The 15,510-nt window shown below is 41.3% G+C and overlaps 1 protein-coding gene across 1 annotated transcript in view; it reads left to right on the top strand.

The window, feature by feature from the left end:
- ERCC6L (ERCC excision repair 6 like, spindle assembly checkpoint helicase) overlaps nucleotides 1–12,709 on the top strand; it is a gene marked incomplete at its 3' end in the record, with an annotated part of 50,207 nt that extends 37,498 nt beyond the window's left edge. Inside the window, exon 2 of the mRNA XM_082864920.1 lies at nucleotides 9,028–12,709. Coding sequence (XP_082721046.1) covers nucleotides 9,028–12,709 — 3,682 coding nt within the window. The remainder of the gene's footprint in view (nucleotides 1–9,027) is intronic.
- Nucleotides 12,710–15,510: the final 2,801 nt, after the last annotated feature.

Here is a 15,510-nt window from a genome sequence, read left to right as displayed (position 1 = left end):
TTTGCTGTACGTGGGCCTCTCACTATTGTGGTGTCTACTGTTGCGGAGCACAGGCTCCAGACGTGCAGGCTCTGCGGCCATGGCTCACGGGCCTAGCCGCTCCGTGGCATGTGGGATCTTCCCGGACCGGGGCACGAACCCATGTCCCCTGCATTGGCAGGCGGACTCTCAACCACTGCACCACCAGGGAAGCCCTCAGTCACCTGACTTTAATGAGTGTCTGCTCTAAGACCTGATCCCTACCCCTGTTATCAAGGAGTTCACAGGCAGGTACACAAGCAGGCAGATACACAAATGGATAATTTTTTTAAACAAACTTTTAATTTTAGAGTAGTTTTAGATTTACAGGAATATCACAAAAATAGTACAGAGAGTTCCCATATACCCCACACCTAGTTTCCCCTATTGTTAACATCTTACATTCGTTTGGTACATTAATTACAGTTAATAAACCAATACTGATACATTATTATTAACTAAATCCATACTTTATTTGGATTTCCTTAGTTTTTACCTAATGTCCTTTTTCTGTTCCAGCATCCTATCTAAGACACCACATTACATTTAGTCATCTGTCTCTTTAGGTTCTTCTTGCCTGTGACAGTTTCTTAGACTTGCCGTGTTTTTGATGACCTTGACCGTTTTAAAGAGTACTGATCAGGCAGTTTGTAGACTGTTCCCCCAGCTGGGATTTGTCAATGTATTTTCTCATGATTAGACTGGGGTTTTTGGTTTGGGGCAGGGTTGGGGGGAAGACTACAGAGGTAAAGTACCCTTCTCATTAAATCATACCAAGGGTACGTACTACCCACATGACTTATCACTGTTGATGTTGACTGTAATCACCTGGCTGGGGTACTGTTTGCCAGGTTTCTTCAGTTTATTTTTTTTTTTTTTGGTTTTTGGTGGGTTTTTTTTTTTTTTGGCTGCACTGCATGGCTTGTGGGATCGAACCATGCCCCCTGCAGTGGAAGCTGGAATCCTAACCACTGGACCACCAGGGAATTCCCAGTTTCTTCACTTTAAAGTTACTCTTTCCCCCACTGCACCTTTCCATACTGTACTCTTTGTAAGGATGTTACTACATGCACTCCACAGCTAAGGAGCAGGAATTATGCTCCATCTTCTTGAGGGTGGAGTATCTACATAAATTATTTGAAATTCTTCTGTATGGGAGATTTGTCTTATCTCCTATATGTATTTATTCACTCATTTATATTAGTATGGACTCATGGATATTTATTTTATACTTTGGGTTATAATCCAGTACTACTTTATTTTGTTGCTCAAATTCTTCGAGCTATGACCATTGGGAGCTCTTTCATTTGGCTCCTGTGTCTCTTTGACATACTCCCATCATTGTGGTGTGTTGTTTGTTTTTTTTGTTTGTTTTGAGCACTTCCTTACTTTCTGACAGTACAAGATGCTCCAGGCTCATCTTATAAATTTTTTTTTGAATTTTATTTTACTTTTTATACAGCAGGTTCTTATTAGTTATCTATTTTATACATATTAGTGTATATATGTCAATCCTAATCTCCCAATTCATCCCACCACCACCACACCCTGTCCCCGCCACTTCCCCCCACTTTGGTGTCCATACGTTTGTTCTCTACATCTGTCTCTCTTTCTGCCCTGCAAACCGGTTCATCTGTACCGTTTTTCTAGGTTCCACATATATGCGTTAATATACAATATTTGTTTTTCTCTTTCTGGCTTACTTCACTCTGTATGACAGTCTCTAGATCCATCCACGTCTCTACAAATGACCCAGTTTCGTTCTTTTTTATGGCTGAGTAATATTCCACTGTATATATGTACCACATCTTCTTTATCCATTCATCTGTCAGTGGGCATTTAAGTTGCTTCCATAAGCTGGCTATTGTAAATAGTGCTGCAGTGAGCATTGGGGTGCATGTGTCTTTTTGAATTATAGTTTTCTCTGGGTATATGCCCAGTAGTGGGATTGCTGGGTCATATGGTAATTCTATTTTTAGTTTTTTAAGGAACCTCCATACTGTTCTCCATAGTGGCTGTATCAATTTACATTCCCACCAACAGTGCAAGAGGGTTCCCTTTTCTCCACACCCTCTCCAGCATTTGTTGTTTGTAGATTTTCTGATGATGCCCATTCCAACTGGTGTGAGGTGATACCTCATTGTAGTTTTGATTTGCATTTCTCTAATAATTAGTGATGTTGAGCAGCTTTTCATGTGCATCTTGGCCGTCTGTATGTCTTCTTTGGAGAAATGTCTATTTAGGTCTTCTGCCCAGTTTTTGATTGGGTTGTTTGTTTTTTTAATATTGAGCTGCGTGAGCTGTTTATATATTTTGGAGATTAATCCTTTGTCCATTGATTCATTTGCAACTATTTTCTCCCATTCTGAGCGTTGTCTTTTCATCTTTTTGTATGTAGTTTCCTTTGCTTTGCAAAAGCCTTTAAGTTTCATTAGGTCCCATTTGTTTATTTTTGTTTTTATTTCCATTACTCTAGGAGGTGGATCAAAAAAGATTTTGCTGTGATTTATGTCAAAGAGTGTTCTTCCTGTGTTTTCCTCTAAGAGTTTTATAGTGTCTGGTCTTACATTTAGGTCTCTAATCCATTTTGAGTTTATTTTTGTGTATGGTGTTAGGGAGTGTTCTAATTTCATTAGTTTACGTGTAGCTGTCCAGTTTTCCCAGCACGACTTATTGAAGAGGCTACCTTTTCTCCACTGTATATTCTTGCCTCCTTTATCAAAGATATCAAAGATACAATAGCCAGGAGATGGATACAACCTACGTGTCCATCATCGGATGAATGGATAAAGAAGATGTGGCACATGTATATAATGGAATATTAGCCATAAAAAGAAACGAAATTGAGTTATTTGTAGTGAGGTGGATGGACCTAGAGTCTGTCATACAGAGTGAAGTAAGTCAGAAAGAGAAAGACAAATACCATATGCTAACACATATATATGGAATCTAAGAAAAAAAAATGTCATGAAGAACCCAGGCTAAGACAGGAATAAAAACACAGACCTACTAGAGAATGGAATTGAGGATATGGGCGGGGGAAGGGTAAGCTGTGACAAAGTGAGAGAGTGGCATGGACATATATACACTACTAAACGTAAAATAGAGAGCTAGTGGGAAGCAGCTGCATAGCACGGGGAGATCAGCTCGGTGCTTTGTGACCACCTAGAGGGGTGGGATAGGGAGGGTGGGAGGGAGGGAGATGTGAGGGGGAAGGAATATGGGAACATATGTGTGTATGTGACTGATTCACTTTGTTATGAAGCAGCAACTAGCACACCATTGTAAAGCAATTATACTCCAATAAAGATATAAAAAAACCCCAATGCAGCCATAAATAAATCAATAAATAAATCAATAAATAGATTAATTTAAAAAAAAGAATGAGTTCATTGAGGTAAGCTTGGTGAAAGGAGAGGAGTGTACTCCAGAAAAGATGGGGTGAGCTTACGCTTTAGAGGTCATAACACTGTATAACGGACATAAGGGGTTAAAATAAAATGTTTGAGGCAGGAGGTGGCAGAAGTTAAGGCAGGGAGGTCAGCAGTTCCTGGCTGTATCAGTCAGGGCTTGGAATGCCAAGCTAAGGAGCTTAAACTTCATTCTGTAGGCCATAGGAAGCCACTGAAGATTTTTTTTTTTTTTGGCTGCTTTGGGTCTTGCTGTGTATGGGCTTTCTCTAGTTGTGGCGAGCGGTGGCTACTTTTCGTTGTGGTGCTCGGGCTTCTCATAGTGGTGGCTTCTCTTGTTGCGGAGCACAGGCCCTAGAGCACACAGGCTTCAGCAGTTGCGGTGCGTAGGCTCAGTAGTTGTGGCTCGTGGGTTGTAGAGCGCAAGCTCAGTAGTTGTGGCGCACGGGGTTAGTTGCTCTGTGGCATGTGGGATCTTCCCGGACCAGGGATCGAATCCGTGTCCCCTGCATTGGCAGGCGGATTCTTAACCACTGCGCCACCAGGGAAGTCCCAAGATTTTTTTTGTTGTTGTTAACAGCTTTGTTGAGGTATCATTCTCATACCATACATTTTACTGATTTATAATATACAATTTAATAATTTTTAGTATATTCACAGAGTTGTGCACCCATCACCACAGTTAGTTTTAGAACATTTTTATCACCCTGAAAGAAATTCCTTACCCTGTAGCCATCATACGTACCACCCCCAAGTCCATGAATCCCCCAGCACCCCCAGCCCCTGGCAACTACTAATCTACTTTTTCTGTGAATTTGTGTGTTCTGGACATTTCATATAAATGGAATCATAAAATGTGTGGCCTTTCGTGACTGGCTTTTTCTTTTGGATGTATAGTTGATATACAATATGTAAATTACAGATGTATGATATAGTGATTCACAATTTTCAAAGGTTATACTCCATTTATAGTTACTATAAAATATTGGCTATATTCCCTGTGTTGTACAATATATCATTGTAGCTTATTTTATACCTAATAGTTTGTACCTTTTAATCCCCTACCCCTATATTGTCCCTCCCCCATCCCTCTCCCCACTGGTAACCACTAGTGTATTCTGCATCTGTGAGTGACTGGCTTATTATTTCATGCAGCAAAATGTTTCCACGACTGATTCATGCTGTAGCGTGAATCAGTATTTCATTCCTTTTTATGGCTGCATAATATTCCATTGTGTGGATATACCACATTTTAATCTATTCATCAGTTGATGGACATTTGTGTTATTTCCCCCTTTGGCTTTGTGAATAATATAATACTGCTATGAACATTCATGTACAAGATTTTCTGTGATCAAATGTTTTCATTTCTCTTGAGTATGTACCTGGGAGTAGAATTCCTAAATCACATGGTAACTCTGTGTGTAACTTTTTGAGGAACCGACAGACTAATTTCCAAAGCAGCTGCACCATTTTACCTTCCTACCAATAGTGTTATAGAGTTCCAGTTTTTCCACATTGCTCTCAACACTTGGTATTTTCTCTCTGTTTGATTCTAGCTATCCTAATGGGCATGAAGTGGTATCATTGTGATTTTGGTTTGCATTTCCCCTGATGACTAATGATGTTGAGCATCTTTTCATATGGTTATTGGCTATTTGTATATCTTCTTTGGAGAAATGTCTAGTCAGATCCTTTGACCACCTTAATTGGGTTATTTGTCTCTTTTTTTTTTTTGGCCATGCTGCGCAGCTTGTGGGATCCTAGTTCCCTGACCAGGGATCGAACTCGGGGCCACAGCACTGAAAGCACTGAGTCCTGGCCACTGGACCACCAGAGAAGTCCCTATTTGTCTTTTAATTATTGAGTTCTTAGAGTTCTTTATATATTCTAGGTACAAATCCTTTATCCAGGTACAAGATTTGCAAGTATTTTCTCTCATTCCTTGGGTTGTCTTTTCACTTTCTTCATGGTATCCTTTGAAGCACAAAAGCTTTTAGCTGTTTTTTAAAAAATATTTATTTATTTATTTGGCTGTACCAGGTCTTAGTTGTGGCATGCAGGCTCTTCAGTTGTGGCATGCATGTGGGATCTAGTTCCCCGACCAGGGATCAACCCGGGTCCCTTGCATTGGGAGCGTGGAGTCCTATCCACTGGACCACCAGGGAAGTCCCCAAGTTTTTAGCTTTTATGAAGCCTAATTTATTTTTCCCTTTGGTTGCTTGTGTGTTTGGCATCATATCTAAGAAACCATTGCCAAATCCAAGGTCATGGAGATTTATACTTATATTTTCTTCTAAGAGTTTTATAGTTTTAGCACATATATTTAGGTCTTTGATTCATTTTGAATTAATTTTTGTGTATGGTGTGAGGTTGGGGACTACTTTCATTCTTTTGCACATGGGTATTTAGTTGAAAAGACTATCCTTTTCTCAGTGAATTGTTATGGCATCCTTTCAAAATCTTATCAACTGTAAACCACTGAAGAATTTTAAGCAGAAGAGTGACGATTTCTTTTATGTTTTAAGACAATATCACTGGCTGCTATGTAGAGAATGTATTGGAGGGGCCAAGAGTGGATGTAGGGAGACCAGTGAGTAGGAAGTTGCAGTTATCCAATCCAGAGATGATGGTGACTTGGACCACAGTAGTAGTAGAGATGGGAGAGAAAGACACAGGTTATATTTGTTTTTGTTTGTTTGTTTTTTAACATCTTTATTGGAGTATAATTGCTTTACACTGGTGTGTTAGTTTCTGCTGTATAACAAAGTGAATCAGCTATACATATACATACATCCCCATATCTACTCCCTCTTGCATCTCCCTCCCACCCTCCCTATCCCACCCCTCTAGGTGGACACAAAGTACCGAGCTGATCTCCCTTTGCGATGCAGCTGCTTCCCACTAGCTATCTGTTTTACATTTGGTAGTATATATATGTCCATGCCACTCTCTCACTTCGTCCCAGCTTACCCTTCCCCCTCCCCGTGTCCTCAAGTCCATTCTCTATGTTTGCATCTTTATTCCTGTCCTGCCCCTAGGTTGTTCAGAACCATTTTTTTTTCTTTTTTAGATTCCATATATATGTGTTAGCATATGGTATTTATTTTTCTCTGACTTAACTTCACTCTGTATGACAGTCTCTAGGTCCATCCACCTTGCTACACATAACTCAATCTCATTTCTTTTTATGGCTGAGTAATATTCCATTGTATATATGTGCCACATCTTTTTTTTTTTTTTTTTTTTTGCGGTACGCGGGCCTCTCACTGTTGTGGCCTCTCCCGTTGCAGAGCACAGGCTCCGGACGCGCAGGCTCAGCAGCCATGGCTCACGGGCCTAGCCGCTCCTCGGCATGTGGGATCTTCCTGGACCGTGGCACGAACCTGTGTCCCCTGCATCGGCAGGTGGACTCTCAACTACTGCGCCACCAGGGAAGCCCTGCCACATCTTCTTTATCCATTCATCTGTCAATGGACACTTAGTTTGCTTCCATGTCCTGGCTATTGTAAATAGAGCTGCAGTGAACATTGTGGTACATGACTCTTTTTGAATTATGGTTTTCTCAGGGTATATGCCCAGTAGCGGGATTGCTGGGTCATATGGTAGTTCTATTTTTAGTTTTTTAAGGAACCTCCATACTGTTCTCCATAGTGGCTGTATCAATTTACATTCCCACCAACAGTACAAGAGGCTTCCCTTTTCTCCACACCCTCTCCAGCATTTATTGTTTGTAGATTTTTTGATGATGGCCATTCTGACTGGTGTGAGGTAATACCTCACTGTAGTTTTGATTTGCATTTCTCTAATGACTAGTGATGTTGAGCATCCTTTCATGTGTTTGTTGGCAATCTGTATATCTTCTTTGGAGAAATGTCTATTTAGGTCTTTGGCCCATTTTTGGATTGGGTTGCTTGTTTTTTTGATATTGAGCTGCATGAGCTGCTTGTATATTTTGGAGATTAATCCTTTGTCAGTTGCTTCATTTGCAAATATTTTCTCCCATTCTGAGGGCTGTCTTTTCATCTTGTTTTTAGTTTCCTTTGCTGTGCAAAAGCTTTTAAGTTTCATCAGGTCCCATTTATTTTTGTTTTTATTTCCATTTCTCTAGGAGGTGGGTCAGAAAGGATCTTGCTGTCATTTATGTTATGGAGTGTTCTGCCTATGTTTTCCTCTAAGAGTTTTATAGTGTCTGGCCTTATATTTAAGTCTTTAATCTATTTTATTTTTGTGTACAGTGTTAGGGAGTGTTCTAATTTCATTCTTTTACATGTAGTTGTCCAGTTTTCCCAGCACCACTTACTGAAGAGACTGTCTTTTCTCCATTGTATATTCTTGCCTCCTTTATCAAAGATAAGGTGACCATATGTGTGTGGGTTTATCTCTGAGCTTTCTATCCTGTTCCATTGATCTATATTTCTGTTTTGACACAGGTTATATTTGGAAAATAAAGTTAGTAGGGCTTGGGGGACTGTTGGCTAAGGGGTGAGGTGGTTAAAAAGAGGGAGAAGTCAAGGATGACTCATATCTGGTTTGGAGATCAAGGATGATCTTTCTATTTCTAGCTTATATGGCTAAGTGGATGGTAGTGTCATTTATTACCACACAAATGGGGAAGGATGTTTATTTATTTATGCATTCATGCATGCTGCACCAGGTCCCAGTTGTGGCACACAGGATCTTAGTTGTGGCATGCAGCCTTCTTGGTTGCAGCATGCAGACTCTTAGTTGTGGTATCCATGTGGGATCTAGTTCCCCAACCAGGGATCGAACCCGGACCCCCTGCATTGGGAGCACAAAGTCTTAGCCACTGGACCACCAGGGAAGTCCCGAGAAGCACGTTTTAAGAGGGGAAATAATAAGTTTAATTTGGGATTAATTGAATTGGAGGTGCATGTGAAACTTTCAAGTGGAGATGTCCAGAAGGTAATTGGAATATGGGTCTAGACTAGAGCTTGAGGGCAAGCCCTGGGTTGGAGAAAGTGCTTTAGGAGTTATGAGCACATAGGTGGGAGTGGAACCTCTGGGAGACGATGAGGAAAGAGTAAAAGGAGTGAGAAGAGGGCCCAGGACTGAGCCCTTGCGGAGGAAGAATAGGAGCCTAAGAAGGACACAGAGAAGAAAGGGCCAGCGATGGGGGAGGAAACCGGGTGGAATCTACAGGAATCCGGTGGAAGGAGGGAATTGTAAGGAGAGAGTAATCAATAGTGTGAATAGAGGTCCAGGAAAATAAGGTCCGAGAAGTGCCCATGTATCTTCCTGTTTCGATGCTCCCACAATATAGGTTGGTTGGTTTGTTACTGTATGTGCAATAACCTTTCCACATACATTTCCTACAACTAATGCGTGAAGTTGTTACTGGCAGTGTCTGGTGGATATTTGTGTCTTCTTAAGTGGTGCCAGCTTTCATTGGCATCTTCTGTGCTCATCTTTCCCATCCTGAATTGAGGATATTGAAAGCTCAACTGTGGCTTGGATTCCAAAATGGACTCTAAAGTGTTCTTAGACTAAATGTTCAATCCGTTTCCTTTCTTTCTAATCTTCTACCTATCAATCTCTCTATATATATATCTTTTTTTAAACTTTTTTTTTTCTACAGATACGTGAAAGAGGCCAAAGCAGCAACTAAGAATGGAGATCTGGAAGAAGCACTTAAACTTTTCAATTTGGCAAAGGACATTTTTCCCAATGAAAAGGTGATGAGCAGAATCCAAAAACTACAGGAAGCCTTGGAGGAGTTGGCAGAACATGGAGATGATGAATTCACGGATGTGTGCAACTCTGGCCTGCTGCTCTATCGAGAACTGCACAACCAACTATTTGAGTACCAGAAGGAAGGTGTAGCTTTCCTCTATAGCCTGTATAGGGATGGAAGGAGAGGTGGTATTCTGGCAGATGATATGGGATTAGGAAAGACTGTTCAAATCATCGCTTTCCTTTCTGGTATGTTTGATGCTTCACTTGTGAACCATGTGCTACTGATCATGCCAACCAGTCTCATCAGCACGTGGCTAAAAGAATTTGTCAAGTGGACCCCAGGAATGAGAGTCAAAACCTTTCACGGTCCTAGCAAGGATGAACGTACCAGAAACCTCAGTCGGATTCAGCAAAGGAATGGTGTCATTATCACCACATACCAAATGTTAATCAATAATTGGCAGCAACTTTCCAGCTTGAATGGCCAAGAGTTTGTGTGGGACTATGTCATCCTTGATGAAGCACATAAAATAAAAACCTCATCTACCAAGTCAGCAATATGTGCTCGTGCAATTCCTGCCAGTAATCGCATCCTCCTCACAGGAACCCCGATCCAGAATAATTTACAAGAACTGTGGTCCCTGTTTGATTTTGCTTGTCAAGGGTCCCTGCTAGGAACATTAAAAACTTTTAAAATGGAGTACGAAAATCCTATTACTAGAGCAAGAGAGAAGGATGCTACCCCAGGGGAAAAAGCCTTGGGATTTAAAATATCTGAAAACTTAATGGCAATCATAAAGCCCTATTTTCTTAGGAGGACTAAAGAAGAGGTACAGAAGAAAAAGTCAAGCAACCCAGAGGTCCAGCTTAGTGAAAAGAGTCCAGATGTTGGTGTCATATGTGAAATGCCTTCCCTTTCCAGAAAAAATGATTTAATTATTTGGATACGTCTTGTACCTTTACAGGAAGAAATATACAGGAAATTTGTGTCTCTAGATCATATCAAGGAGTTGTTAATGGAGACACGCTCACCTTTGGCTGAGCTAGGTGTCTTAAAGAAGCTCTGTGATCATCCTAGGCTGCTATCTGCACGGGCTTGTGGTTTGCTGAATCTAGGAGCTGTCAAATTCTCTGTTCAAGATGAAATTGAAGGGGAAGATTCCTCAGATGTGGACCATATTGATCAAATAAGTGATGATGCACTGATGGAAGAATCTGGAAAAATGATATTTCTAATGGACCTGCTTAACAGACTGCGAGACGAAGGGCATCAAACTCTGGTGTTTTGCCAGTCAAGACGAATTCTAAACATCATCGAACGCCTGTTAAAGAATAGGCACTTTAAGATATTGAGAATCGATGGAACAGTTACTCATCTTGTGGAACGAGAAAAAAGAATTAGCTTATTCCAGAAAAATAAAGATTACTCTGTTTTTCTGCTTACCACTCAAGTAGGTGGTGTTGGCTTAACACTAACCGCAGCAAGTAGAGTGGTCATCTTTGACCCTAGCTGGAATCCTGCAACTGATGCTCAAGCTGTGGATAGAGTTTACCGAATTGGACAAAAAGAAAATGTTGTAGTTTATAGGCTAATCACTTGTGGAACTGTAGAGGAAAAAATATACAGAAGACAGGTTTTCAAGGACTCATTAATAAGACAAACTACTGGTGATAAGAAGAACCCTTTCCGATATTTTAGTAAACAAGAATTGAGAGAGCTCTTTACAATTGAGGATTTTCAGAACTCTGCAACCCAGATGCAGCTTCAGTCTTTGCATGCTGCTCAGAGGAGATCTGATAAGAAACTAGATGAACATATTGACTTCCTGCACTCTTTGAGGATAGCTGGAATCTCAGACCATGATTTGATGTACACACATGACCTATCTGTTAAAGAAGAGCTTGATGTGATCGAAGACTCTCACTATATTCAGCAAAGGGTTCAGAAAGCTCAATTCCTTGTTGAATTCGAGTCTCAAAATACAGAGTTCTTAATGGAAAGACAAAAAGCTGGAAATGAGGGGATATGGCTGAGAGAACCTGTATTTCTTTCTCAAACAAAGAAGAAATGCCATGAATTAAATAAACCACAGCCTCGGCCTTCACCTCTTCTACCAACTTACCACACCCAGGAAGAAGAAATCAGTCACCAAATGGCAAGTGTAATCATTGAGGATCTGCCCGAAGAGAGTGAAAAACAAGATCTCGCCAGGAGAAAGATGAACGTTACCATCCCACAAGATGGTAGGCACCCGTGTGCAAGTACATTTGATGCTGATTTTGTAGCTACTTTACCCAAGGGGTGTGAAGATGTAGAAGAGATTTGGACTGACTCTGTATCAGGAATGGCTCTCCAAAAAGAGGCATCGCAAGAGGGGCCTATGCGGGAGGCACAGCAAGAAAGCCCTCAGGGAAGTTTCAATTTTTTACCTAGCAAGTCAGTCAGAGCTGATCTTGGGCCAAATCTAGATCAACTAGAGGAGGATGAGATTTTACATCACTGCAATCCCTGGCCTGCTAATCCCGAAATAAAGGAATATCAAAGGCCAGAATCAAATGTATCTGTTATTAAGATAGCTGATGATGACTTAGCAGCAGCCCACAGTGCACTACAGGATGCTCAAGTGAATGAGGCCAAGTTGGAAGAGGAACCTTTAGCATCTTCAGCACAGTATGCATGTGACTTCAATCTGTTCTTGGAAGATTCTGCAGACAATGGACAAAATTTTTCCAGTCAGTCTTTGGAGCATGTGGAGAAAGAAAATAGCTTGTGTGGCTCTGCAGCTAATTCCAGAGCAGAGTCTGTGCATAGCAAAGCATGTCTCAGTGTGGATCTTTCTGAGAAAGATGATGAGCCAGAAGAAGTAGTAGTTAATGTGAAAGTCAGAAGAAAAGCTAGATGTATCGATTCAGACGATGAAGTTGAACATGATACTTTTATTACAGATACTTCAGGCACAAACCCATTCAACACATCTCCCTTCCCGTTTTTATCTGTAAAACAATTTGATGCCTCAACTCCCAAAAATGACATCAGTCCACCTGGAAGGTTCTTTTCACCTAAAATATCTGATAGTTTAAATAAGTCTATAAACTCTAGAAGATCCCTGGCTTCTAGGAGGTCTCTTATTAATGTGGTTTTAGACCATGTGGAGGATATGGAGGAAAGACTTGACAATAGCAGTGAAGCAAAGGTTGCTGAAGATTACCTGGAGGAAGGAGCGGAGGAAAGCAGTGGTGAAGCCCCAGAGCATACAGAAGAAGATCCTTCCAGAGAAACACTGTCTTCAGAAAATAAGTCTAGCTGGTTAAGTACACCTAAGCCTGGTGCTCTGGCTCAGGAGACCTTTCCTGGTGACCCTGAGCCTTTGTCTGGTGGACAGTTGGTTGACTCTCCCCAGGATGAGGCACTGGAGGCTGCAGACGACTATGAGACTCTTGTCTTGCGTGGAAAAGAACTGAAAGAGTGTGGAAAAATACAGGAAGCCTTAGACTGCTTAGTTAAAGCACTTGACATAAAAAGCTCAGATTCTGAAGTCATGCTCATGACTTTAAGTTTGTATAAGCAACTTAATAAAACTTGAGAATATAACCTGTTTATTGTATTTTAAAGCAAAACTGAGTGTAAGGTAATTTGTTCCCATAATTGGATTCTTTGGGAGCATGAAGCATTCAGGCTTAAGGTGAGAGAAGTCAAAAAGGGAGTTTTTGTTTCCAACTTTTTTTTGTAAATTTTGCTTTTACCACCTGCTCCTGCTTTCTCCTATACATATATTCTAGTATTCTGAGCACAAGGTTAATATTTCTTTACTCAAATATTCTTGTATTTTTCTTTTAGGCATACTCTATAAACGTAATAGAACTGTGTTATTTCTAGAGAAATTTTTGTAACATTACTCTGGCCATTTTAAATTTTATGCCGAAAATGATCAATTTTGTATATCACAGTTCAGATAATATTAAAGTTACTTTTCATTTACTTTCTTTCACTGAGATGATTGATATTGGCAAATGCATATAAAAATTCGTTTAGGCAGAAGTTTGTCATTAGTATTCCAGATCTAAGACCCACTTAACATGCTATTGTAGGCTCTCGGTTCACTATAGCCGAAGACTAGGATAAGCTACCTGGTGCTGGGCTTCTTTATCACAGGTACCCTACCCTGGAGTCCCTTTGCCTACCATTTGGCCATCCTTTACTCACTACCAGCTGCATTCTGACACATGCTAGCACATTGTATCTTTGGGTTGTAGACTGAAAAGGAGTTAGTTTGGTTCCCTCCCAGAAACATAAAGTGCAGCACAGCACTCTGTGCTCTGTCACTGGAGAATTTATCAAGTACTGACTATGTATTAGGTACTCTACATAGGTTTCTTGTTTAATCCTTTGAGGTCGAGGGTAGCATTTCCATTTTTTAGTTGAGGAAATGGTTCAGTGAGGCTGTGACCTGCCCAAGATCACGCAGTAAGGGGTGAAATGGATTGTTAACCGTGTGTTACCTAGTGAAAAGCCACTATAATAATTGACCTTTTTTTTTTTTAGCGCTTTAGTTTTTATTTATTTATTTTGGCTGCACTGGATCTGTGTTGCTGTGCACAGGCTCTCTCTAGTTGCGGCAAGCAGTGGCTTCTCTTGTTGCAGAGCACGGGCTCTAGGCATGCGGGCTTCAGTAGTTGTGTGCACGGGCTTAGTTGCTCTGAAGCATGTGGCATCTTCCCGGACCAGGGCTGGAACCCATGTCCCCTGCATTGGCAGGCAGATTCTTAACCACTGCGCCACCAGGGAAGCCCCTAGGTTATTTATTGATAGTAAAAAATTTTGCTCTTACCGAAAGAAATTATTACAGTTGCCCCTCAGTATCCAAGGGGGATTGCTTCCAGGACTCCCTGCGGATACCAAACTCCGCAGATGCTCAAGTCCCTTATATAAAATGGTGTAGTATTTACATATAACCTACACACATTCTCACATGTACTTTAAAATCATCTGTAGATTACTTATAATACCTAATACAACATAAATATAAATTGCGAATAGTTTGTAGATACAGTATAAGTGTTATGTGAATAGCTAGGCCTGTGCATGGCAAACTCAAGTTTTGCTTTTTGGAAGTTTCTGGAATTTTTAAATTAATTTTTGGCTGCGTTGGGTCTTCATTGCTGCCCATGGGCTTTCTTTAGTTGCAGCAAGTGGGGGCTACTCTTCGTTGCGGTGCATGGGCTTCTCATTGTGGTGGCTTCTCTTGTTGCGGAGCACGGGCTCTAGGAGCATGGGCTTCAGTAGTTGTGGCTCATGGGCTGTAGAGCACAGGCTCAGTAGTTGTGGTGCACGAGCTTAGTTGCTCCGCGGCATGTGGGGTCCTCCCGGACCAGGGCTTGAACCCATGTCCCCTGCATTGGCAGGCGGATTCTTAACCACAGCGCCATCAGGGAAGTCCAGCCCTGGAATTTTTTAAAAAATATTTTTGATCTGCAGTTGGTTGAATCTGTGAATGCAGAACTGTGGATACAGACGACTAATATTTTAGGGAGGGTGATATGATTGAATACATGTCATTATTGAAAAAGATCCCGGTGATAACACTGTGTGATTCAGCAATTCATAGTCTGCATCTAACTCCAGCTCACCGTTTCCCTACATGGACTGAATGGCTGTGGCGCACGGGCTTAGTTGCTCTGCAGCATGTGGGATCTTCCCGGACCAGGGCTCAAACCTGTGTCCCCTGCATAGGCAGGTGGATTCTTAACCACTGCACCACCACAGAAGACCCTAGAGATGGTTTCTAAATTAACTTATGGGATATACTGAGAATCAGATAAAGCAGTTCTCAGAGGGAAGGGACTAACAGGTTAAAAGGAGTCTGCTTGACTTATCTTTTTTTTTTTTTATAAACGTCAAGTTTTTTTTTGGTAGGAGTTTATTAATTAATTAATTTTTTTTGGCTGTGTTGGGTCTTCGTTTCTGTGCGAGGGCTTTCTCTAGTTGTGGCAAGCAGGGGCCACTCTTCATTGCAGTGCACGGGCCTCTCACTATTGCAGCCTCTCTTGTTGCGGAGCACAGCCTCCAGACGCGCAGGCTCAGTAGTTGTGGCTCACAGGCCTAGTTGCTCCGCGGCATGTGGGATCCTCCCAGACCAGGGCTCGAACCCGTGTCCCCCGCATTAGCAGACAGATTCTCAACCACTGCACCACCAGGGAAGCCCCTGCTTATCTTAAAGAACCACTGACTGAATACCTACTGCCGTGCACCTACTGCCGTGCACACCAACATTTACCCACCTGATTCTGCACCCACAAACCCATGATGACAGAGTTCATAAAATACGAGGATTATTCAACACCTTTTAAATAAATAAACAACGTATAAAACACATGTAGTCTTTCA

The sequence above is a fragment of the Leucopleurus acutus genome, assembly GCF_964270905.1.
Source record: "Leucopleurus acutus genome assembly, chromosome: X".
Lineage (NCBI taxonomy): Eukaryota > Metazoa > Chordata > Mammalia > Artiodactyla > Delphinidae > Leucopleurus > Leucopleurus acutus.
Note: the sequence above shows the minus strand (reverse complement) of the source record. Positions and strands in the feature narration are given on the sequence as shown.